We start from the raw sequence: 25,753 nt of genomic DNA, 5'->3' as shown, positions 1-25,753 counted from the left end.
AGATATATACTTTTACATTCAACATCCTTGTTCTAAGTAATCCCACTCATTTCTGTACCATCAAATCCCATTTCTGTGTCCATAGTTTCTATAGTATTCCATAGTCAAGCTTGCCTAAGGAAAGTACCTGAGGAAAAAAAACATAAGGGAACTTATTTTGGTCTTGTGACACAGGCTCAGATAATATAGGATTGTAAAGTTGGCACTGAAAAAATGTTAATATTTAAAACATGGCCTTTAGTTGTGTGTGATATGGTTGCTAAGTAGCAAAGTCACTGTCATATAAGGTAACCTAAGTTGTTTCTGACAGGCCTTTAGAAGAAGAAGAAACTTGTTCTCTCAGGGTTTCTCCAACATAATGTGCTTCTTGTCTCCTATGGGTTGCTGACCGTCATTGACTTGAGTGAATCCTAATGAGTAATAGAAGGGAAACTTGCTTAGATGTATAATTTGGTACATATCATTCTTGATTAATTACTGAAATATGCATGAGTTTTATTTCTTCAGTCCTTTAATTTATCGCTTACTTCTTTGATCTAGGTCTAAGGCATTCTTAGCATATGAGATAGATGGTCAAAAGAATCTGAAAACTGAGGAGATGAAAGGAAATAAGGATAATATACACCCTCTGTGTCAGAGTGGGCTGATAAGAAACCTGGTACGTGGTGGCAGAAGAATCAAAGACTTATTGGGCACATTCCATTAATGAGAAAAAAGGAAATTATCTTCTTGACGTGCTTAAAATAAGGTGGATCAGAAACCATCTCCTCTCAACTTCCCTCCAATAGTTGGAGAGAATAATTTTCCCAGAAAAGCAGTGCATTGAGAAGTGAAAGCTTAGCATATCTTTCTCAAGTGTGTCAGTAAATCAAAGGGCAGTCCATGAAGCTGTTATTCACCGAGGTGGTAAGTTCATGGGGCTACCAGCCATCTTTAAGTTGGTCAAAATGAGGCTTCTAAAGAAACTCCAAGATATGAGGGAGTAAGATAGTCTCGGAGTTTAATCTCTTCAGATTACTAATGCCTGATGGGTACCTAAGGGCTTCTGCTGTTTTTTACTTCACAGAGTAGTTTTCTCACAATCAGTAGTTTTAGTCATGGTCTTTCAGCAGGAGTTTAATGAAGGTATCTGAGAAATAAGGTAGATTTGCTTTCTTCTAAGATAAATATCTCCGAGAATTTGGACACTTAAAGGATCCGCTGTCCAGGTGAGGTGAACTGAGGCAGACTTCATTGGAACTTGTAGAGTAGGATATTCATTAGTTCACATGTTTAACCAAAGATCCATTAACATAAAGAGCCACTGAGTGCATCAACCTCCATGAGGAAGAGTTAACTTCCAATGGTCATGGTAAGTGCCCTTCATTCTTTTTTGGTATTTGGTTTCAAAGAAAGAAGTCTTGTCAACACTAAAGGAACTATGGCTCTACAATCCCAATGGGCACATGCTAATTACACTTTGGCAAAGTCTAAGGATATTCTCAAGCAACATGGCTGGTAATGTCCAAGAATTAATAGCAAAGAAAAGTTATGATAAATACAGGAATGCTTCAGAATCTAAAGCATCAAAATTATTTAGGAATGCAAACAATTTGACAGTGAAAACTCAGAGGTTTTGCAAACCTGGACCCAAATACCAAGTGATTTCTGGCCACTCAGAACTGAGGGCTTCTTTGTGGTGATCAGAGAAATACAGCTTTTACCTTGGGAACAATATCGCCATACAAATACTGTCTGGACAATTTATGGAGCATGAATTGGTAAAGTTCAAATATTCATGTAAATTGAGCTACTGAATTTTCCATAATGTAAGGATGAGAGTAACTTAGCACAAAAATACTTGGGGCGATCCTCAGTGATATAGTGCCCCGCCCCCAGCCCCAATGACATGGATTAATTGAAGGAAAAGAACACTGCTTTTTTTTAAATTTGTAATTTCAAGGGGAGAGACCAAAATATATATGCTTACGTCTTGCCTTTCTAAAATATTTCACTGTGCAGGAGTGTTTGGGATTAGCAAATTCAGAAACAAATTGATATTTTCAAACTATTCAGAAACTGTCTTTTTTATGTGCATGCATGCACATGTATATGCAGGTGCTTGTGTGTCTGTGGGGGTGTGTGTGTATGTGCAAGCCATATTGCAGAAATGACAACCGTGGGTTTTATTTCTCAAGAGCCAAATATCTTGTTTTTTGAGACAGAGTCTCCTTCTGGCCTGGAGCTGGACAGTAGTCTAGGTGTGCTGGCCAGTGAGCCCCAGAGATTTGTCTGTTTATGGCACCTGACTGCTGGGTTTACAAGAGCATGCCACCATGCCCAGCTATTTTATGTGTATTTTAGGTTTGAACTGAGTTTTCTATGCTTGCCAGGCACACAGTTTACCAACTAAGCTATCTGTACAGTCCCCCAAAGTATCATTTTATGATACTTCATTCTTAGGTGTCAAATGTATTCATATATATATATATGTATTCATATATATATATGAACTCATTTACTACTTCTCAAGTGTAGTGACCCAACAAGAAATAGCTTTCTGCTATAATTTGGATTTGAACTCTCCCTCAAGGGATCATGTGTCTGAGCATTTAATTCCCAGCTTGAGGTGCTAATTTGGGAGGCTGAGGAACATTTAGGAGGCAAGGCCTAGCTGGAAGAAGTAGATTTCTGAGGCTCATGCCTTGAGGTTTGTAGCCATCTTCCTGTTCCTTCTCTGCTTCCTGACTGACTTGAAAGATGAAGTCAGCTATTGTACTCTCCCACTAGGAAGCTGCCCACCGTCATGCCTTCTTTGCCGTGATAGACTGTATTAGCTCAAACTGCGAGCCAAAATGAATATTTCCTCATGTAAATTGCTTTCTTAGGTAGTTGATCACATCTAAGAGAAAAGTAACTAACTGAATTTGATGTTCTGTCATTATAATAAACACTATAACCAAAAGCAACTTGGGGAGAAAAGGATTTATTTCACTTTATAACTCCCAGGTCACAATCCATCACTGAAAGAAGTCAGAGAAGGGACTGAAGGCAGGGACCTGGAGGCAGGAACTGAAGCAGAGATCACTGGCTCGCTTCTTCTGGCTTGCTCAGCTACTTTTCTTATATAGCCCAAGTTCACTTGCCTAGAGATATCACCACCCTCAGTGGGCTGGACCCTCCTACATCAATTAGGCATCTAGAAAAGGGCTGACAGGCCAACTTAATGGAGGAAATTCCTTCACTAAAGTTTTCTCTTTCCAGGTGTATTAAGTTAACAACTAAAGCTATCACATGAATATTCTCTCTGTGTTTACTAAGTCTGTTCTTTATGCTTTAAGCTTCTTTGGGGAAACAGAAATGTCTCTGTTATGTGAAATGGGGGGCGATGTTGCAAGCACATGGTAGCAGAACAATCCCCCAACAACCTTAAAACTCGACTCCCTGAAAAGTACTAAGATCAAAAAAGTCAATGATTAGCTCTCAGAATCAGGGATTTGGGGAAGAGATTTTTAAACATAAACATAAGTGTGTCCAGAAAGCATCCACTACGGAAGCACATGATTTCTGCTAAGTTTTCTCTAGGATTTTCTTCTCTGAGTTGGTTCCGTAAATAATTATGTGAAGTTGTGAACTATCAAGGAAATGCCTCCCGCCACCCTTGCTTCCTAGTACACAGACTGCTTCTCAGTTAGGCACTTACCTGCACCTTATTGAATACAAATGTAATGTGTTTTACTATTTCAACCTTTCACTTCATTTTCTCAAGATGGGCTATACTCTTGTGACTTCTAGGATGTTTTGTACACAGTAACAAAAGTTGTGAGTACTGCTCCCTGGGCTAGAGTTTTCTCAGTACATTGAGAGGTGGATTGAAGCCTGTCCCCATTTTCAACTTCGCTCCTGAAGGAATACTAACTAGATTTACATAAAAAGCAGCAATTAACTATTGATAAATTAATGTTTCAGATTTCTAATGTTAACAGCACATATACCAAAGGCTTATATACCTTTAAAGTTGCACAGACTCATAGTAAGTTTCATTTCTCAAGCTGAGTTGCCGACATGGTGATGAAGTCAGTGTTGCTATAATCACAGAATCACAGTTTAACCAGTTATAAAATGACTGGCTCACTCTCCCTCTCTCCTCCATATTTCCCAGTGAAATTGACAGTCCAGGAGTTTGACTGTCTGGTATAAGTCACCAGGAAAAAATAAAGCAAAGAAACAGTTGCTACTTGTTAATTCTCATTCATGCACGACCATGAATATATATTCTGTCTTATAATGAAACAATGTGGGTGGATATACGTCAATTTAAGATGGGAACTTCGTGTTTGCATCAAAATGAGTAAGCTCAAACTGGTGTGTTAACAGATGTATCAATGTTACTCTTCCAGAAAGGGTACTGCACGTCCTCCTACAAAGATCCTTTCCCTATTCATTTTAGCACACCATTGAAGAGCTGCTGTGTTGTAACAACACAGATACAAAAGTAGGATGCATTCATAGAATCCTGACAGTGTTTTGACTCTTGAATCTCAGTGTCATAGGCCTGATGAACAACCTGAAATAAGTTCTGCTTATGAGTCTAGGATTTGATCTGTTTCCTCCATGGTGTCTCCAGTTTTTACTGTGATACAACCCAAAACATACTAAACACCGTTTGTATTTATTAGCAATTCTGGAGTTAATGAATTCTACTATTCTCCTAAGCGTAGTGTTCTAGTTTGTTTCTCTTTTGCTATGATAAAACACTGACCAAAACCAAGTTTGGAAAGGAAATTGTTTATTTTATCTTACTCTTCCAAGGCACAGTCCATATTTAAGGGGAATCAGGACAGGAACTCAAGAGACCGTGGAGGAACACTGCTTACTGGCTTGTTCCTCTGGCCCATGCTCAACATGTTTTCTTATACAACTTAGAACCACCTGTCCAGGGTGGCACCACCCACAGTGGTCTGGGCCCTCCCACATCACTTAACAGTCAAGAAAGTGTCTCAGAGATGTGCCCAATCCCATAGAGGAAATTACCCAGCTGAGGCATATTTACCCTTTGTCAACCTTGGCACACAGATACCACTTTAAACCATAACATTTCTGTTAGTTTTTTGTCCTTAGGATCTCACATTAATATCACAATATAAAGCATAGTACAACTTTAAAAGTCCCACAGTCTCCAAAAATTCAATGACTTAAAAGTTCAATAGCTCTTTAAAATAATCCAAATTCTTTCAACTGTGGACTTCTGTACCATAAAAACATAAGTTTTCAAGAAGGAAGAGTTGGGTGCAAATAAGCAAAGCCAAAGTCCAGCAATGTAGCTCAGTGTCCAATGACTGGGACTCAATCATAATCTTCTGACTCCAAAGAACTTGGCAGCTACACTTCTCTGGCTCTACCATCCACAGCACATACAGCTTATCTTGTAGGCTCAGGCTGGCTTCGCTCCATGCCCACTGCTACCTTTGGTGATCATCCTATGGTCCTGGCATTTTCAGTATCTTGGGGTAACCATTGCAACTGAGCCGCACCTTTATCAATGGCCTCCTGGCCTCTCTGCAGTGACTCCAACCTTGCCAAATGATGCCAAGTCTCAGCTGCTCTCCATGACTCGTTCATGCCTTTAAAAATCATTACCATATGGGAAACTCCTACACATTACCAAGTTTGGCTACCAGCTTGAGATGCAGCCTTGGCCACTGTAGACCAAAACTTCTGTTCTGGCACTGAGGACATACTTCTCAGAATATTTTGCCTTCATGATGCTGGTCTCTCCTTAATCACAGTTGTTTCTTTAGTCCTAGTTGACTAGAAACCACAGATTCTTTATTCAAAATATCGTACAATTGGCCCTGTTCAAATCTTTGATGAAACCTCAAACTTTCCTCTGAAACATCACAAGCTAGGCTTCCATCACCTGCATTTTTCTCACCATTCTTATCTTCTAAGCTCCAACAGAACAGCTCACAAAGCTCTGAGCACTCAACAGCTTTTCCAGCCCAAAGCTCCAAAACACTTCCACAATCCTCCTCAAAAACAATGTGGTCACATCTGTCACAGTAATACCTCACTCAATATCTGTTCTAGCTTACTTCTCTATTGTGATAAATGACTCTGAACAAACTGACTTGGAGAGGAAAGGGTTTGTTCTATCTTACTCTTTCAAGGCACAGTCCATATTTAAGGAAAGTCAGGGCAGGCACTCAAGGCAGGACCCAAAGCAGAGACCATGGAGGAACACTGCTTACTGGCTTGTTCCTCTGGCCCCTACTCAGCCTGATTCCTTATACAACCCAGAACCATCTGCCCAGGATGATACCACAGTGGGCTGGGCCCTCCCATACCACTTAACAACAAAAAACTCTCACAGACATGCCCACAGGCTAATATGATAGAGAAAATTCTCTAGTTGAGGTTTCATCTTCCCAAGTGTGTTAAGGTGACAACAGAAGTCAACCACGACACCCAAAGCCATTTAATTGTTTTTCATCAAAGCTTGATGCTTGCTCTTTATCCATTCAATGGGCTTTACCAACCACCTGCTCTTTTACAGTCTCTTCCCCAAGGAGTTGGGCCATGAACAAGTTATACTCCTTCCTAATGAATAAATTATCTATGGTTGAGATGCCCCAATTGACTGAGAACTGCCAGTACCCCTCATCTCTACCTCTTGTGACATATCAACAACATTTCAATTTGATATAATGCACACCATTTAGGTTCTGAGCAAAGTATAGTACTATATATCCACTTTGATGACGATTGACACAGTGAGAACAGTTCTTTCCATCCTGTGTTCTTTCCCCAAGAAACTGATGTTGATGCCCCAGTTGGTGTCAGGGCCAAACTTCCCAATTACAAACAGAAAAAGGCAGAACAAGGACAATGGGTGCAAATTAGAGAAAGTGTATTTTAATATGCTATAAGGGTTTATCAAATTACCAAAAACATTCAAATACAGATTGCATGACCATCTGTTAAGGAAACATTAAAATGAATTCCTATATTATAAAAGGTTTATGTGTACAGTATCAATGGTGAACAGTTCTTTCTCAATCCCCATTCGAGATGACATAACAGATGTTTTCTCTCTTATTTGAAAGGTCTTAGCTGTAGTGTGAAGGTTTTATAACTGAAAGGTAACACAAGTTAATGGTTTTATGTTTTTAAAAAAGAATTATGTTTTAATTATGTGTATATGGGTGTGTGTGTGTGTGTGTGTGTGTGTGTGTGTGTGTGTGAACGTGCATGTTTGAGAGCAGGTGGCTATGGAGTCCAAAAGATGGTGCCAGATCTCTTAGAGATGGAGTTAAAAACAATGGTGAGCCACCCATTGTGGATGCTTGAAACTGAACTCTGGTCCTCTGAAGGAGCAGTAAGCACTCACAACCACTGAGCCATCCCTTCAGTCCCCAAGGATTTTCCTTCTGTGCTTGAAAATTCATTACTTTTTATATGATTAAATGAAAGTTCAGATAAATGACATTTCAGCAGATGTAGGGGCTATTTGGGAGGAAGAAGGGAAACAGCAAAATGAGGAAAGGGGAATGAGGAAAGGCAGTGAGGAGTGACAATAAAGTAGAAATGTTGAAAATGTCATCGTGAAACCCTTTCTATGTATGATAACCAAAAATTCATAACGAACAATTATGTCTTGTTTTCGAATCAATCATACCCAGTTCTGAACCTTGGCTCAAAGACTAACAAGTAGTGAGGCTTCTCAAAAATGTATTCACCTTCTTAAGATAAAATTTTATCTATAAATAAGGATAAGGAAGATTACCTTGCTATATACATATATATATGTTAGTATGTGCATAGTTATATTGCTTATATAGTACACATGTTGATTTATAGTATTTATTTGATATATACTTAGGTATTTTTCATTTATATCAAAATGTATTTTGTTTCTTTTTTATATGCACATGTGACAAATAGTAATGTCTAAGTTTTATCGCATCTATCTAGCTGGTACTTTCTCACACACCTCACCATAATTCCTCCTTAGTCATCACAATTGTCAATTGAGAGAACTGTTTGTAATAGTCCCCTAATATAGCTAGTAAGGGTCACAATCAGCATTGACTGACATTCAGGCAGCCATGACACTAGATCTCGAGTTAAGCAATGCTGCCAAACTAGAACTTGTGTCCCCTTTATGGAGCCACACCATCACTTTCTGTTCAGTGTTAACACCTGCAAGAACCTGGTTTCAGTCTGTTGACAGTGCTATGAGTGATACTATTTGCCTTCTTTTTCTTGTCCCATACAAATCTTGCTACCTTCACAGTATGCAATCCAGGGAGCTGGCAGTTTGGACTAGCAGTCTAGAGAAAGGTCGCTTTTCTCTCAAATGTATTGCTTTTTTTCAAAATCTTTGCTTCCTTGGGCCTCAGTATTTTCACTGGTAAAATGGAAGTAAAAATGACTGCCTTTCATATGTCTCAGGTATTATCAAGATCAAATGAGCAAGGCTATACAAAGACATTTAAAAAGGACAAAATGCACTGTATGTACAAGTTTTCATTTGGTCATGGCTTTGCATGTCTGTAATCCCAGCACCCAAGGGGCTGAGGCAGAAGGACTGGGAATTTGAGGAAAGCCTATGTTACATACTGACACTATATCTTGAAAGAAAAATAGAAAAAAGTATATATTTTTGTATAATTCTAATTGAACATATAATGTCTTAAATTTTCTTCCAGGCAAGGCTTATGATCAATCCTATTATTTGAAACTATGTCATCTACTCTTAGAAGCATCCATAGCAAAAATGAGTATTGAGAGAACTGTTGTTAGCATTATAATGTTCATAACAGAAATGATGTTATTGGCTGTATGTTAAGAAATATTCAGACTCCAGGGACTTAGAACAAATAAGAACATGGATCCAAATGAGGGCTGCCCCTAGACTGTGGTTTCTCTTGGCTCCTCTCCTCTGCCAGCCCTGTCTTTTTCTCCCTGTATTTATAAGTGTCCCTAGTCCACATAATCTGAGCTGGCATTCTATCCAAAGATGCCGGCTTTGGCATGGTGTCCTCTTTGTAATTTTATTAAGCCTATCAGCCTTCAAATACCCTATGCCACATTCTCAAAAGACACTCTGTAGACAGTTTAATAACCTGATAAATGTCAGACAACTAAGATATTTCTGCTACTGAGCTGAACTGAGTTAAGGTCTCGTGGGAGACCTGACTTTGATGTCATCATATCTTAATGACATCTGGCATGATTAGAACCTTCAGAACTTTCCTTAGAGGTAAGAAATGGAAAGATCACAATTGGGCCAGCAGACTCTTGTATGCCTTAAAATCTAGGTTAAAAATTGATTAATTGTCAACACTTAAAAATATGAAGTTATAAAGTTCCAGCTTTCTGAATTCTGTTCAAATGTCAGGCCACTGGTATGCAGCAAGGCTGGGTCTTGCATAACTGAGGAACAATTGGCTCTTTCAAAGAGCAGGCTATGCTCAGGGGGCCAGGGCCTTACCTGTTGCATTTCATATATTTATGCCATCTCTATGAACCCTATAGGATCTGGGTTTGTGAACTCTTGTTGAATACACAGAGCTAATTTCATTAAATCTTATCTTACAACCAGTTAGTCATGGGCAAAATCATGGACAGATGGTTTACAGAGAACATATGTTGTTGATCCGTTTCTCTTATTTCATTAACTGTTTTGCCAGCATTTTGAACAGTCTCATCATGTGTCACAACCCATAAGTGGAGCATCAGTTTATAAGGAGATAATCTAGAGTTTAGTTCAACTGTTTGTTTTCAAATGCCAAATGAAAGCTGCTTTGAGGTTTGATCTGCAGCTCAAGGTAGAATTTTGCCAACTCAGTAGATGAGGTTCTATTCACACTCCAAATGCTGTCCCTGGTATTCCTGTGATATCAGAGTATCAGGAAGGGCAGCTCTGGCAACATTAATTTCCAGAGAGTGAAAGGCTTCCCATAAAATTTTACTATGAGAGATATATCAGCGCCAGGAAGAAGGGGCCCTGGAGAAGGTAGCACTTTAAAGTTTCTAGAGTTTTCTGAAGACTTCAGAACTCCCTTCCCTCATTATCTATGCCAAAAAGGAAGAATAAGTTTTCATGAATATACTCATGGAAAAAAATGGAACCATTAGTAGCAAGGGGAAATTTAATAAAAAGGAGTATAATGTATATTGTTTAGAAACAATTCTTTCATTTTGCCTTCCGAGTTCCCCTTTCATTAAATTAGAGTGTTGAATAGGGATCAGAGACAAAATTCCACAGGAAAGACCCAAGATACCTGTTGCCAAATTTTAGTCAAAGCAGTAGATCAGAAGTACAGACAAGTTTTCAGGATCCCACATTGTCAGGAACAGATCACTAAATTAGAAACTCCCACAGGAGGTTTAAAGTTAAATTATTTCAAATATGTCTCTTCTGTAGCAGGTGCCTAATGAAATTAGTTTTGAGAAAGATATCTTGACATTATTCACAGAAGTCCTTCCTATATATTTATAAACTTTGAGCAAGGTCAAGTTAGCTCAATTATCACACAATCAACCTATTCATCACCAATTATTCAATTACCCACCGTGTATGGGGCTCTGGGGAGAGCAAACAAAGCAAAGGTCAACAGCATATCCATGTAGTCATATACAAACACCTCCTGCCTGACTAGTGGTTTCAATTCTCTCTCAGGATGCAATTCATGTGATGAGCTATTGGACCAATTGTGTATAAAAATGTCACAATTGACGCAGAAGAGCATGGTTGAGGGAAGCTCCTAATCTTATTTTAGCAAATGCAGTGTAATTAGGAAGAAAAGGTGGATAAAAATAACTGCTAGTAGTTACAGGAAAAGAGTGATTTTGTAGCATAAGGAAAGTTACTTTTTCTTCTTGACAAACTCACAGATGAAATACATGGTAAGATGGCACTCTGTGTCATTCCACCTACCAGAGCTCAGCATCTCCACACAGTCCTCATGACCATAGGGGTCACTGGGCTCCCCCTCATTCCAGTTGCTGTAGTTCTGCAATGGAGTGTTGTCTGTGAACACATACTGCCCCTCCCGCTCAAGGTCATTCACCCCAATGAACACCCGAAAGAAGCCGCTTTTGGCAACGTAGTCAGCAATAAGGGTGTTGACAGCCTCATCTTTAGGCATGGCTAGCATTCCTCCCCGGATCCTGCAGTGAGTCAGGGATTCCCTGTAGTTCTTCTCCTCCTGCACGATGTAGTAGAATTTCTCTTCGGTTTCCCTAATCTCTGCTATAACTGCAGAGAGGAAGGGAAGAGTATCATTATACATCTCAAAACAAGAAAAGGCAAGTACATATATAGTTTCCTCATTTCAATTCAGTTATTCAGCATTCAAGAATTATTTTTCAGATCATTATAAGCTAGTCACTCATTTAATTTCTTTTGTGTCTTTCTGCTGATCAAGTGGAGAGTGAAAGTCTATCATTTCTCCACTCTTCCTTACCTCTTCAACTTCCAACATAGCTGTCTGTTGACAAAGACTTGTTACTATGAACTGCTACCTAGATCATCTCATACCATTTTTTCCTAAGCTAGGTTATGTTTTACCTACACTTGTCTCAAGAGTGTGCTCTCCTCTCCCATAGCCACACCTTCAGGTCTGGAAAGTCTTCTTCTTCTCTACTTGGAAAATACCTGCTCATCCTTAGATATCAATGAAATGAGTTTTTCTATATGAAGTTTCCCAATGTCCCTCTGTGGACATAGGGTCTTCTGTGTTCCCCCCATGTGCTGTTGTCCCTTCCACTTCTTCCTTTACAACATAGCACATTCTAATCTAAGTGTTGGCCTTTGTATATCTTCCACTGAACTGAGACTCCCTTGAGGATAGTATTCGTGTCTTTGACACTCTTCAACCTCAGTGAGTAGAAGATTCCAAGAAATGCCAAATGCGTATCAAAGCTAAATTCAATGGTCATTGTAGAAATAATATACAAGTTTATCAAAGGTAAAATCACTAGTCAATATATATGCATAATACAGAAGTTGGTCAAGTTTCTAGAATGTGAATATGCCCAGTGATTACGATTATACAAACTTCTTCATGGCTGTAAGGGAGACGTGGCTAGTGACTGTTCAAGACAGAACTAGAAATTGAAAATCATTTCAACTCCTAACATGGCCTATGTGCTTTGGGTTTCAAGTGCATCTCCATATTCATTTTAGGGTCTTTAACTTCACAAAGAAATCTGTGGCCACTGAAATGTTATATTTTTGGGTTGGGTGTATTCATGACAGTCTGAATATATGATCTTAAATTGTTTTTAAGATTTATTTTAATTTATATCTATATGTATGTGTCTGTGTGTGTGTGTGTGTGTGACACATGTGCAGGTGCTCACAGAGGTCAGAAGAGGTTATTGGAGCCTCTGGATATGAGTTACAGACAGTTGGGAGAAGCCTGACATGGGATCTAGGAACTTAACTGGGGTCCTCTGGAAGAGCAACAAGTGCTTTTAACCAGTGAGCCATCTCTCCAGTCCTGAGATACAGAATCTTAAGTATGACTTACAACCAGATCTTAAAACCAATTAAGTTGGTTAATTAATGCAAAGTCTTTCCTATGCCTCTAGTACCACAGATGACTATGAACACAAGATGGCATGTGTGTTCTTCCAATAATGTGTAAGACACGTATCTGGATCACACTAATTAGATGAAAGCACAAGACAAAATCAACCATAATAGTCACCACAACACTTCCTTCAATAGCACTGTCTTAGAAGAGCCCTTACCGACTTAAGGACTTTATTGCTCACTATTAGGGAAAATGGACACGTGACAACAAAAATGACTAAGTTGCTAAATTTGGGGAAACGCTTCAGTCCTGTACTGATTTTTATTGTTGGGAGAGGAGTTAGGAAAACCTATATTCAAATTCCTACTCCAGTGGTTGTATCGGTCAAGGCATTCTCCAAGCTTCTGTGGACTCACAGTACCTAGAACATAGCAATTATAAATGCTCAATGCTACGTTGCCAGTAGTTCAAGGAAGGAACTATTACTGTAACCCTTGTTTTCTGAGATGTTTCTCTTTGACTCTTCTCCCGTTTTGTTCTTATGGAACAGCTTGCCTTGTGACACACAGATGCATGAATCTGTTTAGTGGACTTAAAACTCCTGGAATCTTAGAGGATAATTTAACCTTTAAACTGTGACTCTTTGTTTGACCCAAGGTATTTCCTGCTGAGAAAGGTAGTGTTGAAAGACCAAATTAGCAGATATACAGAACAAAACAAAATAGTAAAGCTGGTGTGGTGGCACATGCCTTTAATCACAGTACTTGTGAGGCAGAGCAGTCTTAGTCTCTGTGAGATTGAGGCCAACCTGGTCAATATAGTGAGTTCTAGGCCAGATGGGGTTACAGGGAGATCCTGTCTCAACAACAACAACAAAAATCAGTGAATGTGTTTACCATTCTTGACGAACTTCATAGATGTTTTGAGTCGAGCAACACTAATATCCAGTTGTCCAACCACTTTCCGGTATCTTCCACAATCACAGACAGTACCTTATGGATGACAAAACTGTGAATTCATGTTGAACCGCATGCAGGCCAGGTGGAAAGAGCATTTCCTCTCTTCTCAATGTTTACTTCCATTTTCCAGTCTGGTTACAATTCTCTGTGACCTGCTATACATTTAACTTTTCATTTAAAGCAAAGTTTAAAGCAAAGTTTCCAGTTTATATTATCTTTAACAATTAATAAAGCGTCTAACTAAAATGTTTCGAGTAAGTTAAAAAAAATCTAAATTAGAGTTTTAAAAGAGTAAGTGAGGCAAACCACTGCTCACGACACTGTGCGCAATTTGGCATTTTTGTTGAGTACAGAAATGATCTGCTTAATTCCAGAATACATTTTTTTTACAGCTTCCTTAAAGCATATTTGTAGCCAGGCTTCTTTTCTGTTACTGCTTTATTCACGAGCTCACACAGCTCTCCCAAGATAGAAGAAACTTTTCATGATTCAATCAAATGTTAGCTCTGATTATCCAATGTGCAGTACAGCTGGCAAGTTTCAAAGACTAAGTTTAAATATTGTAAATAGATGCAGTTTAAATTTTAAAAGCCAGCTGTCCAGGTTGTAGACTATCATTTTACTTTGTGACTCACCGCGCTTTGCTCACCTATCTTTCTAACTACCAAGTGTTATTATAGTGAGAAAAACAATGGTAAAGTCAAATGATCCTCTTTTTCTACTTAATGGTGATTTCATATAAAGATTTTCATTTGTTTAGTACTTGAGAGCATGAAAAGTCAAAATAATTTTATGAATCAAAGGGAAAACATATTCTGTGATTTAACTGATCCAGGCACACAGATAAACATGAGGAACATAAGATGGTTCTTTGAATTGGTTTTCACTAGACTGATGGTAATGCAAACAACTGGAATCTATGCCAAACAATCTACTTTCCATCCTCCCATAAGACACTACACGTTGAGTGCTCTAAGGACTCCCCCTCCCTGCTGGCACAGAGCAGACTCCATAGCCAGGCAGAATCAGGCACTAGTGGCCAACCAAGCCATGGTTGCTGAGGCAGGTATTGGTGTGGGCTTCCCTCTAGGTCCTAGACATTGAGGCCTACTCCATGATAGGCTGGGTATGCATCCCACTGTGAGCATGACCTGGATGGAATGTGCCCCCATGTCCTCCTCAGGGCTTGGAAAGTCACCAGTGGACAGACGGGAAAGCTCCCTTCCTCCCTGTCCTCCAGCCAGTGTAAATAAAGCTGAATGCACAGCAAGGAGGGTTTTTTTTTTTTTTTTCTTCAAAAATAATTTACTTTTGAGTTGAAGACGTTGGAAAAAGTGTCAGAAGTCAAGGAAAACAAATCGAGCATGCCGTACCTGCCTTGCCTTTTCCTCCAGGGATCCCAACCGAACCCTTTGCCCCTTTGTCACCTGAGCAGAATCAGTGAAAAAGCACAAGGAAATAAAATGTAAGTCATTTCAAACCGAAAACAGACTGTACCTCCAAAATCAAAGGAAACTGTTTTTCAAATTTTATTTCCATTTTCTCCAACGCACATCCTTTGGCTTTTATGAATCATTTGCTTCCAAGTTGTTTCAGCAGACACAATCAGGTGAGCCATAATTTTAGTTGATCATTGAATTTTTTGCAGGAAGTATAAGGAACATTTGAATTTGTGGGACTTGTTCCACTTATAATGTGGCCTTCTCAACGAGGTAACACAATGCTCAGCATGGTTTCAATTTTAAAAACATGGGCTGGAGAAAGGACCCAGCAATTTAAGGCTGCTTACTGCTTTCGCAGAGGACCCAGGTTCAATTCCCAGCGCCCACATGGTGGCTCAAAATCACCTGCAACCCAGTTCCAGGGTATGTGATGCTCTCTTCTGACTCCTACTTGCATGTGGTGCATATTCATACATGCAGGCCTAAGCACATAGACATAAAATAAATAGATATTTAGAAATAAAATAAATATACCATTGCTTTGCAAATAAATCTGAATTCAGTGGTTGGCACACTCCAGTGCCTGTGTTTGCTACGCTCCAAGTTATTCTATGTGGCTGTGCCCTTGGCACTAAAAATTTTATTTATTATCTTTATTATTTTATGTGTATGAGTATATTGCCTGTATATACGAAAGTGTTGTAAAATGCTCTTGAAGGGCAGAAGAAGGTGTCACATCCTCTGGAACTGGAGTTACGGTTGGTTGTTAGCCACCATCTGAGTGTTGGGAACTGAACTGCAAGAGCAGCCAGTGCTCTTAACCACTGAGCCATCTCTCCAGCCCCCACCTTTGGCTTTTAAAAAAATATTTTTTTCAATTTAATTCAATAAATATTTACCATTTACTTTGTAAAAGACTGAAGGCTAGCTAGGTACTCAGGGAGAAGATACAGAAGGACAAAATTAAACCTTTGATTTTGAGGAATTTGCAGTTTTTAGGAGATGTGATGTATGCAAATATCTGCACAGCAAATTCCTGTCAAATGTACTATACTGAAATGTCAACCTTGATATTTTTCCTACCTGTTCTTCCATCCATATGGCCATTATCTTACCTGGTCAGAGTCCTCCAAAACATAATTCTCAAAGAATCAGAATTTTTGAAATAAAAAGAAAAAAAAAATGCTGCTTTATTTTTAAACTTCAAAATAACTCCTGAAGCTCAGATCAGAAACAATAATTGAAAGGAAAAGCTTTTGGTTTACAAGAAAAAAATGTTTGACTGAAGTTCTTGAAGATTAAAAGGGAAGACCCTGAGAGGAGTGAAATAAAGTTTCATGCTTCCATGGTGATCTGGCAGAATAAGAAAAAATTGACGAAGGATAAACACAGGCTGAAGGTCACCTAAGCTGGAGGAGCAGGAGATTTACCCTGAGAGGAATGAGGCAGACAGGGAGCTGGGTCTAGGACTCAGGAGGACAGGGTAAGTGGAGTCAGCACTGTGGTTTCACTCAATGTCATCCTTCACAAAGACACTGCAAAGCAGGTCGGGTCTTCTATGTCACTACCACTGAGGGTGCCTGTTTGCTTTCCTCATCGGTGAGTGCATCTCATCAAGAGTCTCTGACATAGTAAAGAATGATGTAGCCCCATTCTCAGCTCATCTATGCGGATGCCTTTCTTCATAGAGGTGTCAGGCATTCAGGTGCTTACCGAACAGAAAGAAGAGATCCTTGAAACCCACAATGCTCTAGAAACAGAAGTCTCAGAACATGAACTTGGACAATGTGGTAGTATGATCATAGAAGCTGATACATGCCAGAAGAGACTTGAATAAAGATAATATACTCAAGAAATAGCCAGAAGGGATAGTGCATCAGTAGACAAAGATGAAGGAATGCTTCACATTTGAACTTGGCTACCAAAAGCTTCAACAGCAGAGTACAGAAGGGCCTGGACAGCATATAGCAAATGAAGGGGGCAAAAACATGGAAATATGTCAGCTACCTTACTGAGGAAAGTTGATCTGTTCACATCTTAGTTGCATCCTGCAAGTTCTTTAGTTCTTCGTATGCAAATTGGAGAAGATAAGAAAAGATTTTGAGAATATATTAATAGAAGAGAGGGAACATGTATTTACTAAATGCAAATAAGTTGTCAAGCACCATTCTGGATACTTTACACATATTATCATATTTAATCTCATGAGATAGGCACTCTGATTATCTTTATTTTGCAAAAGAAGGAATGAGGCTCACCAAGGCAAATAACTTGCTCTAGGTGTGAATGGAAGTGCTGGCATTCAAACCCCACCATTTCTGTCTCCTCAGTTCACAATGTGTCTTAAACAAGCTGACCAATGATTTAATGAAGGAAAAATATAAAAGTAAATAAGCCAAGTACAGAAAGTCAATGACTATATAATCTCACTTATATATGGAACAGAACACAGCTTCATAGAAGCAGGTGGTAAGACAATAGATAGTAGAGGCTGGAGAAGGTAGTGGCAAGTAGTAGACAAGAAAGGTTGGTCAATGGAAATAAAATTAGAGTTATTAGGAGCAAGTCCGGGTGTTCTATTGCACTGCAGGGTAATTATAGTCCGTAGTAATGAATTCTCTCCTTCCAAGTAGCTGGAAAAGATTTTGCATATTTCACAACAAAGAAACAATTAAGTATTTGAGGTGGTAGATATGCTAGTTCTTCCCATTTGATCTTTACACAATGTACATAGGTAGCAAAATATCATATCCCTTAAATTTTTATAATTATATGTCAGGTAAAAATAAAATAAGAAAATTTATGAAAGAAATAGCAGTCCTTGACATGACAGAAACAACATGCACTTAAATGATCATGAATGTGGGTTTAGCAGATCCAGCAGCACATTTGGTTAGTGTAGAGTACTCCTATGAGTATGGATCTAATATTTTAAGTTCTTTATTTGTATTTGAATGTCTTTTCTGTCAATGTGGATTGAACACTGACTGCAATTCTGCTATAATTCTTATTCTGGGACGTTCCCACAATACACATAAAAAATGTAAATAGAGAAAAATAGTATCGTTTTATCTGCTGTTTGTTTTCCACAGTTGTAGTTACCTGTGATCACCTGTGTTCCAAACATATTAAATAGAAAACTCCAGAAATAAACAATTTAAGTTTTAAATTGCATACAATTCTGAGTGGCATAATAAAACTTATACCATCTCATTCCCTTCTTAATGAAATATGAATCGTCTGTCTGTGCAGTGTATCCACACTGTAAATGCTGTCAACCCATTAGTTTGCTTAGTCATCTTCAGTTACTAGATGGATCACCATATTGCAATGCTTCATTTAAGTAGCCCTTACATTGCATCCTGATCATATGTTATCCTGCCACTGCGTTTGCCTCATTTGTATGATTATATAGGCATTCTATCACTTCACATACTCATGAAGGTGTTAATACAGTACAATAAGAAAGAGTGACTACATGCCCATAACGTTTCTTGTAGTATATTGCTAAATGCTTCAAATTTAATTTGGTGTGGTTAACCGCTTGTTTTTCATGGTTTATACACTAAATTTTATCACATGAATGTATGAAGAGGAAAAAAATGTTCATAGTAAAGGCTCTGAACTATCTGTAGTTTCAGGCATCCACCAAAAATCTTGGAACATTTCCTCCGGGGATAGGAGAGGACCATATTTGCTTTGGAAGAAGATGGACTTTTAAGGAAAGAAAAACACACAAGCAAACAAGAAGACTATGGTGTACTATGAGGTAATAGAGTGAAACTAACCAAAAGCCTGGTACATGGTCAGAATAGGAAAAGACTCAAGTGAGTCACAGCAGAAAAGGCTTTCCAGAAGTAGCTGTCCTTTGATCTTCCTGTGGGAAACAGTTTCTCGCATTGGTATGTGGCTTTTCTTCTGAGAAGATGTAAACATTTGGCTGCTTATTAGTGTTTTGAAATGCATTCCTTTCTTTTAGTGACACATTGGGAAACCAAAGCAACATGGTGGAGTCAAGTCCCCGGGCTTGAGGTCTACTTCTGCTGCTCACTAACCGAATGTGGGAAGGCATCCAATTTCCTTAAGTCTGCATTCCTTCATCTCCTAACTGGAAATTATGGTACCTAAAATGATGAGGCCATTAGGAGAATAAATGAAATCATGCTGTCTCATAATGGGATCAGCACTGGGCTCAACTCAGATACTAAGCCAACCTTAGCATCTATTTCTTAGCTCTGACCTATCACAAAGACCGCCTACTGTGAATTTAGTCAGTTACAGAGGATTAGGGCTTAATCTGTCTATATCACCAAAACTAATTATTTTTTTAAGGCACTCACTAAACCTTATTTTGGCTTATGAGTAGAAATATATCTATAACATCTGTCTTAAGTTTGAAGAATTAGTGGTCACATTCAAATGAACAATGGAAATTATAATGCTTTCAGGGTAAAATGATTGCTGACCGTAAGTAAAAACATTTATTTTGCTGAGATTGAATTTACCTATGCTAAATCATTCTTAGTTCTTATCCCTAAAATGAGATATTGGCATCCAGAAAGCTACCTTAACTGAGCAAATGACAGCATTAAGGTCAGCCTGGAAAGTGGAGATTAATCCAAGTCAGTGAAACACTGTGGAGGGCCACGGCCAAATGAGGACAATAAATGTCACAGTACAGATTAAAAATGAAATTAATCTAGGTGAGTCAAACTGAATCTCTATTTTTCTTAAAATTCCAAGGCATGATCATAAATTTGGATGACAAATTTTTGGAGGTGAAGAAAATTGGTACCCAATGGTAGAAACTGATCTTAAGAAAAAGTGGTACTTAAAGGAAAAAAGAGTAGAAGTTGTCAAGCTTGTATAAAATAGTACATTTTGTCTTTCGTTTTTTAAAGATTCATATTTATTATTTCTAATTATGTGTATGTGAGTATAGGTACCCATAGATTCCAGAAGCAGTTGAAATCAACTGGAACTGGAGTTACAGGCAGTTGTCTGCTTCTTGATGTGAGTGCTGGGAACCCAACTCAGGGCCTCTACAAAAGTATACAGCACTCTTTTACCTTTTGGCCACCTCTCTAGCCCCTCTTACTCATTATTTATATGTAAATATGCACATATATGTGTGTGACCATGTGTGTGTTTCTGAGAAACAAATCCAGAGTCTGTGCATGCTATCATTGAGATTTGTTCCTAGCCCATTTTTTCACTTTCAAAAGTATTTTATTTTTTATTTTATTTTATTTTATTTTATTTTATTTTATTTTATGTGAGTGTATTGCTTGCATGTACATAAGTGCAGCTGAGTTGTGCAATGCCTGTGGATGTCAGAAGAGGGCATCAGATCCCCCTGGAAATGGAGTTAGGATGTTAGCCACCATATGGATGCTGGGAATTGAACCTGGGTCCTCTGCAAGCGCAGCCAGTGCTCTTAACAGCTAAGCCATCTCCTCAGCAAGCCCTCTCATTTTGTCACTCTTAATACAAAAAATGATGCAAAATTTTTTACTATATTATAGGTATAAGAATAAACTTACAGTCCCCAGAGTTTATATTGTTTATATATACGTATATAAGGTACATATATGTGTGTATGCATTATGTGTGTATATGTGTGGTGTTTACACATGCATATATGTTTTCTATGTGTGACTATGTATGTATTTGCTTTCAGAAACCAGAGGAGAATGTCCGGTGTCCTATTCTGTTACTTTCTGCATTGTTCCTTTGACACCAGGTCTCTCACTGAACCTGGAGCTAGGCTGGTGGCCAGCAAACTTCAGTGATTCTCCAGTGATCCTTCTGTCCCAACTGCTCCAACCCCTCCCACCTGGGGTTACAGGTGGGAATGCCACACCAGCTTTGAAAATGGGTCCTGGGAATCTGAACTCAGGTTCCCATGTTTGCATAGCAAGCACACTTACCTACTGATCCACCTCTCCTTGTTTGTATCCTTTTAAGTCAACACACCAAGTGAATCTTTGATTTGTGTTTTACCCCCAGAAATTCACATTTGATAGGAGAAAAAAAAACAAAAAACTTCTTGTAGCACATGGTGAATAACACAGTGACCTACAGCTTATCAATGTGCAGAAAGTAAGAGACTGAACAGTGCACAGCCCTAAATGCGACATCAACATCATTCCTTCCCCGTAAGGCTCAGGGATCTTCATGGAAGAGGGGACAGAAAGATTGTAAGAACCAAAGGTGCTGGTTGACTACATGGAAACAGTGTTTTCCAGACAGCAGGACAGTTGATCACATGAATTCACACAATTGCGATAGCATACATAAGGCCTATGCAAGTTCAAGCCAGACAAATCTCACCATGGGGCAAGGGGGTGGGGAAGTATGGGTACAAACCCCCATCCCAGCTGAGGAGCTACTGATGTTTGAAAGCTACTGGTGGTGGAAGAGTTAGTTTTCTGTAGTGGTGTGACCCTGGTAGGTTGGCCCCAATCCAGGGCAGGTTCCACAGCCTCATATTTGGGCAACACATATTTGATTGATGGAAACAAATGAAAAAGAACATGAAGTTGGGTGGGCAGGGAGGTGGGGGTGGATATGGGAGTAGTGGGGGGGGTTGATCAAAACACACTGTAGGAAATTCTCAAATAATTAATAAAAATATTAGAAAGGAAGGAAGGTGGGAAGGAAGGAAGGAAGGAAGGAAGGAAGGAAGGAAGGAAGGAAGGAAGGAAGGAAGGAAGGAAGGAAGGAAGGGGAGGATGACGAAGTCCTTAAATTCTGGTCTTGAGGCAGTGGCTTAGCTAGCTCCTCCACTTCTGCTGTTTCAAGGGGAGCACATGTGTCATGTGTCATATCTTCATTTAACACAGCTGACTCCCAGAAGTCATTCCTTTAACTGGGCTAAAATGAAGTTGATACAGCCATGGGTAGATCCATGATGCATTCTACCTGAAGCTTAATCCAACTACAGGACCTCTCTTTAAGATTAGCATGAAATTACAATAGGGAAAGTGGCTTTAAATGTGATTATTTGTTGTAAGCAATAAAACAAGTCAGTAAAAATAGACAAGTATTACATTATGAAATTCACTAAAACCATATTTTTGTACCTCTATAATCCTTTTAAAATAATTCTTCATTGGATATGTTTGGCTATACTTATTGCTGCTTTATTTGACACCCAATTTATAGTACACTTTAAGAGGGATAATATAGTCTGATAATATTGCCAGTATTTCTTCTAACATGGTTAATCAAAAATTATTTTCTTAGCTGTACATGGTGGCAACCGCCTTTAATCCCAACCATCAGGAGGCAGAGGCAAGTGGATCTCTGTGAGATCAAGGCCAGCCTGGTCTGCATTAGTAAGCTCCAGGCCAGTTGGGGCTACAAAGAGCTCTGTCTCAAAAAAATATTTTTTCTCAATTTTAAGTGATAGAAGTAAAACACAGTGAAAAGTATCCCATCATAAACCTCAGGCTCATGGCTCCATGGAGCGAAACACTCCTGTAAGCATCATGATGGTCAAGCCTTTGGACACCCCTCCTTGTACCCCCTTCTCATCATTACTGCCCTCTTTCTTACAGTTCACCATCTGGACTTAGGACCATGTAACACATCTCATATCCTTGTATTTTCTACAAACAGAATCCCTAGGCATGTAGGATTTCTTTTAATTTGTGGATTGTTTTTGCCCAATACTGTATCCATAATATCTCTCCACTGTTTTGAATATAGAAATAGTGTGTTCATTTGTTTTGCTATGGCTAAGGACTGAGTATGTGTCTTAGAAAGAAACCCAATTTGGTTCTTAAAAAGCAACACTTAGGGGCTAGCAAGATGACTCAACAGTTAATTGTACAGACTGCTCTTGCAGAAGACCCAGGTTCAATTCCCAGCATTCACATGGCAGCTAACCACAGTCCTAACTCCAGTTCCAGGGGATCTGAAACCCTCTCTGATCTCCTTAGGTGTTGTATGACAGGTACACCTACCTACCCACAGGAAATGCACTCATGCACATAAAATAAAATAATAAATAAAATATTCTTAAAAATAAAAATAAGAAGTTGATTTATATTATTGTCTTATAGATTAAGGTCTAACTATTATTATTTTCCTTTATTGGATGCATAGGTAGCATATAACCCATTCATTATTCATCCTTTTAATGAGTTGAAGTTCTTTTGATAGACTCTGATTTATTTGCTTGCTTTTATGGTTAGTCTTTTTTGTACCTTGTTTTAAAAGAGTCTTAACTACCCTAGACTCCTAGATTAACTTCTGGGAAATATATATTTCAAATTTAGCTCTATCACAATTAAATTTACCACCAAAATTTCTAAATTTCTAAATCCTACAAAGGATTTTAGATATAGCATTTTTAAAAATAAATAATTTATTGAGAACTTCATACATGCATATAAGGTGTTTTGATCAAATCCATGCCCACTCCCTCCCCTCCAACTCCTCCCACATCGCCCCATAATTTCTTTTCTGATAACTTCATGTACTCTTTCTTGTTCTTTGATTTATTATTTTTTATGGGACTTTTGGCTACTCTAACATTCCGCCCTCTGAAGAGGTAACCCTAAAATCTTTTAAGGATTAGATACAAGCTCCAAAATATTTTCAACATTTTTGGCTTTTGGCATGGAGTATGTTGCTAAGAGGCCCAAGGAAATGGTGAGTTTTAGCCAAGAAACTGGCTACTTTTCTTTGGGGTCTTTTTAACCTAACTGCCCAGTGAATTCCTACCTCCTATTCTTATCACACCATCCTCTGAAGAGGTTAACCCAAATTGCCAGTAGGGAATCGGGATGCAGACCACTCTGGCTTCTTCCATGTTGGCTTCTTCCATGTTGAACAGGGACACAGGGTGGGGCAATTGGAGCACCCCTTCAGTGGCTCTATCTAAAAGACTCCCAATTTGCATACCTCTTATCTCTAGGGGGAAAAGAAAGTCCTTGAATTGTGAATAGGAGATGTGAAGAATTAAAGGCAAGAGTAATTAGCATTACAAGCTCTAGATGGGGAACTAGAAAAAAGTCAGAACAGGGCAATTTTCAAATGTTCATATGAGAGTCCATTGGAATTTCTTGACAAGGTTCCAAAAGCATCCCTCTAAAGGGTTCCTTTTTTTTTTTTTTTTTTTTTCTTTTTGTCTTCCAAGGCTGGACTCTAGAGTGATGGATTCAGAATTTGATTTCAGGTATTTTGATAACCGTTGGAGTGGTTAGAATCAGTGTCAGTTCCTTCTCAAAGGCTTCTAGACAAGGGGAGAAAACAAATTTATCCATCATTTTAGAACAATAGCTGGTTGTCTCCCTTAGCTACAGGTGGGCACTACAGTATTGCAGACCAAGATCTGAAGTCTTACATCTGAGCAGCACTTTCTGGTTAGGAACAAAATTATCAATGAGAAATAATTGTCTAAATAACTTTTTAAATAGACTTAAGCCAAATGTCTGGGACGTATAATCCCTTGAACTCTTAAAGAAGTATACTGATGACTTTACTGTTTGGTTATACTTTCCTTTTGGGTGTTTAAGACCATACAGTTGGCCCAAAGAAATCAATTTATTTTTACACTTAAGGTCATTTGAGAATCTGTTCTGCAGGGGTCACATGGGCTTGGGAGGATCTCCTGGCTCCTTTCTTTTACCAATTCCTTCTATGTGAAGATAAGTCAAAGGTCCTGCTCAACAATGTCTAGCTTCACTTGAAAGCATGAATGAGATGTTTCCTCTGAGTTAACCCTCCTCTTTGTAGACTGGTTCAAGTTCCATCTCGTGGGGTCTCTCTGGCCTCCCTGAACAAGAGGACAGGTGACTCACCACAGTTACAGGATATTTTGAGAGATGTTCCATAGTCCTCTGGAACTTAGTCGAGGGCAAGGGGTAAAAACTTTAAGTCCCTCTGACCACATTAGTATAGGCCTCAAACTATGGCTGTTAAACATCCAATAAGGTTAGTTCTGCCACTCTGGTACTTTTAATTATCATGTGTTACATAGAAGGCTTGGGTAAAAAACCAAATATTCTCAGATAAACCTTGACCAGATATATATTTTGTTCCTTAAACTAGTTGATTAAATTATGACCAGAGAAATTTTAAGATTATGTGCATATTATTTTTGAAGAATGGGGTTGTTTATTTTAAAATTTCATTTATTATTATTCTGTATATATACTGCATAGATGTGTGTACCATGGTATGACAACTTTGTGGAGTTAATTCTCTCCTTTCACTCTTACATGGATTATGGGGATCCAACTCATGTTGCCAGACTTGCACAGCAAGAGACTTTATCCACTGAGCCAATTTGTTGATCCAAGATCATTATTTTTAAATATGACTATCCAGTTAACCTAGAACTGTTTAATGAAATGCTTGTGATTTTCCATCACAAAATAGTACAAATCTTGCATACATCAGGTTTGGGAGGTTTGGATTCTATTCATTTCCACTGATTTGTCTATTTAAATAATTATCTTAATGATCTCATTTTATAAGGTGTCCAAATTTAGTAATTTGTTTCTTCTAACATTGACTTTATTTTTTAAAATATTTTATCTACTATTTTTATTTTATGTGCCTGTGTGTGAGTGCACACCGTGTTGTACAATGTGTGTGTGAGTGCACACCATGTTGTACAATGTGTGTGTGAGTGCACACCATGTTGTACAATGCCAGCAGAAGTCATAAGAAGGTCCTGAATTCCCTGGAATGGCAGTTACAGAAGGTTGTTAGCTGCCATGTGGATGCTGGGAACCAAACCCACGTCCTCTGCAGGAGCAGTCAGTGCCCTTAACTGTGGAACCATCTCTCTAGCCTCTGCTTTCATTTT

At 38.7% G+C, this 25,753-nt stretch overlaps 1 protein-coding gene across 2 annotated transcripts in view; it reads right to left on the bottom strand.

The window, feature by feature from the left end:
• Colec10 (collectin subfamily member 10) overlaps positions 1–25,753 on the bottom strand; it is a 62,130-nt gene that overhangs the window by 9,987 nt on the left and 26,390 nt on the right. The window contains exons 4-6 of one of the 2 annotated variants that reach the window (XR_003850336.1): positions 14,860–14,913; positions 13,424–13,519; positions 10,925–11,245 (exon numbers count right to left, since the gene is read on the bottom strand). Coding sequence is in view for 1 of the 2 variants with exons in the window: in XM_008837969.3 (XP_008836191.1) it covers positions 10,854–11,245; positions 13,424–13,519; positions 14,860–14,913 (542 nt within the window). In the remaining variant the exon portion in view is untranslated. Of the gene's footprint in view, positions 1–6,867; positions 11,246–13,423; positions 13,520–14,859; positions 14,914–25,753 lie in introns of those variants that run through there. The other variant, XM_008837969.3, reaches the window with a different exon arrangement.

Source organism: Nannospalax galili, unplaced genomic scaffold (genome assembly GCF_000622305.1).
Source record: "Nannospalax galili isolate Female #2095 unplaced genomic scaffold, S.galili_v1.0 scaffold17, whole genome shotgun sequence".
In the NCBI taxonomy this organism is placed as follows: Eukaryota; Metazoa; Chordata; class Mammalia; order Rodentia; family Spalacidae; genus Nannospalax; species Nannospalax galili.
The sequence above is the reverse complement of the archived record's forward strand: the minus strand, read 5'-3'. Positions and strand labels throughout refer to the sequence as shown.